Here is a 1,762-nt window from a genome sequence, read left to right as displayed (position 1 = left end):
CCTTAGCACATACATAAAAACTTGTCATCCACTAGACCACAAAGAAGGCTTAAATCTTAATTAGAAGAAACTCTACCCATCACAATTTTTGAACAGGGAAAGAATCAACCTCAAACTTAATGACCCAAGCTTTTATTTTTTTAAAGAAATGGAAAACGGCACTCCTGTGCTTTTGGCTTCAACGACAGGAAGTCAGGAGGCAATAGCAGTTGGAACTCCCGTGACACAAGAATGGGGCTGTACGCAAGCCTTGTGTGACGTCATGGAAGCTCTTCGAGAAAAACAGCCACAGCTTTCTAAGTCACACTAAGGGGCGCTGTGCGGGAACCTCTGGGGCAGTGGTACACCGGCTCACTGGAAGATCTACTTATAGCCATGAGCAGTAAGGAATATTTCAAGGGTGGACGCTCTGGCCGCTGGGTCCGGGGATGCCCTAGAGGGGAACAAGCTCCAGGGAGAAGAGCTAGTGGCCGTGGCAGAGGTGGTCAGTACAGTTCTGCCACCCTGTCTGACGTCTGTTACCGCTGCGGTGAATCTGGTCATCACGCTAAGAACTGTGACCTTCACGAGGACGTCTGCTACAACTGTCGGAGAAGTGGCCACATCGCCAAAGACTGTGTCGAGCCTACGCGGTCAAGAGAGCAGTGCTGTTACACTTGTGGCAAACCAGGCCATCTGGCTCGTGATTGTGACCGTCAGGAAGAGCAGAAGTGCTACTCTTGTGGTGAGTATGGCCACATTCAGAAAGACTGCATCCAAATCAAGTGCTACCGGTGTGGCAAGAACGGCCATATGGTCATCAACTGTCCCAAGACAATGAAGATCAAGTGCTATCGTTGTGGAAAGTCTGGGCATATAGCCCGGGATTGCCCCACTGAAGATCCCGCTTAAATTTTTCCTTTGTGGCCCCGCCCCCCCCCCCTCCTTTTTGCTGATCGATAATTGTAGTATTTTCTCTGAAACCTCTTCATTGACCAACGATTGATAAATGAAGACTACTCCTAGGCCAGTTAACTTTAATCACCAACTTTAGAGAAGGAAAAGGTTTGTGGAAGTCTTATAATTAATGTTTCTGCACCACTAGTGAATTCGCTTATTGAACAGTAATTCTGAGCCTAAGGCAATTTCTAGGTCCTTTTGATGTATTTTTATTTAAGCTTTAATTAAGACCTACTGTGTGCCAGCTACTATTGGAGGACTTTGGGATACATCAGTACATAAATCAGACCAAGTTTGAGGACACGGACCTAGAATCTATGAAGTAAAATATGTAGTGTCTCAGATGAAGATAAATTGCTACAGAGAAAAAGAACACCAGGTAAAAGGATAGAAATTATGTGTGTTGGCCGGGGGGGGGCCACATGTGATTCTGTTTTAGATAAAAAGGCACCCTGAGGAAGCGACATTTCCCCAGAGATTCATTGCATAAATAAAGCTGATTCTACAAATGACTGTGATCTTGACAAAGTAACTCTAATTTATTATGTATTGATTGCTTTTAATTATCTGACTTCATTACCTTTTAAGTAACATTAAAAGAACTTTATCTGATCTTACCTCGGTTAATGAAACCAGCAAAATATGTATAATGTGTTTAAAGAGCTTATAGGGAAAGAGAGCAATGAGAAAAAAAACCAACTAAATAAAAAAAACCTAAGCAGCAAATTGTGGACATAAATATATTGATGGCAAAATTTGGATTTCTATACTTTAAAAATCTAAGACCATAAAAATTAAGATTGAACATAGATTGGGCCTTCAG

General features: G+C 42.6%; 1 protein-coding gene across 1 annotated transcript; it reads left to right on the top strand.

Annotated features, from left to right (window-relative positions):
• Positions 1–375: 375 nt before the first annotated feature.
• Positions 376–891, top strand: LOC308536074 (CCHC-type zinc finger nucleic acid binding protein-like; the record flags this gene model as incomplete). The annotated part of the gene is made up of 1 exon (XM_081115119.1): positions 376–891. One exon carries the CDS (start codon positions 376–378, stop codon positions 889–891), a length of 516 nt encoding a protein of 171 aa, XP_080971245.1.
• Positions 892–1,762: the final 871 nt, after the last annotated feature.

The sequence above is a fragment of the Myotis nattereri genome (genome assembly GCF_964212035.1).
Source record: "Myotis nattereri genome assembly, chromosome: X".
NCBI lineage: Eukaryota > Metazoa > Chordata > Mammalia > Chiroptera > Vespertilionidae > Myotis > Myotis nattereri.
Note: the sequence above shows the minus strand (reverse complement) of the source record. Positions and strands in the feature narration are given on the sequence as shown.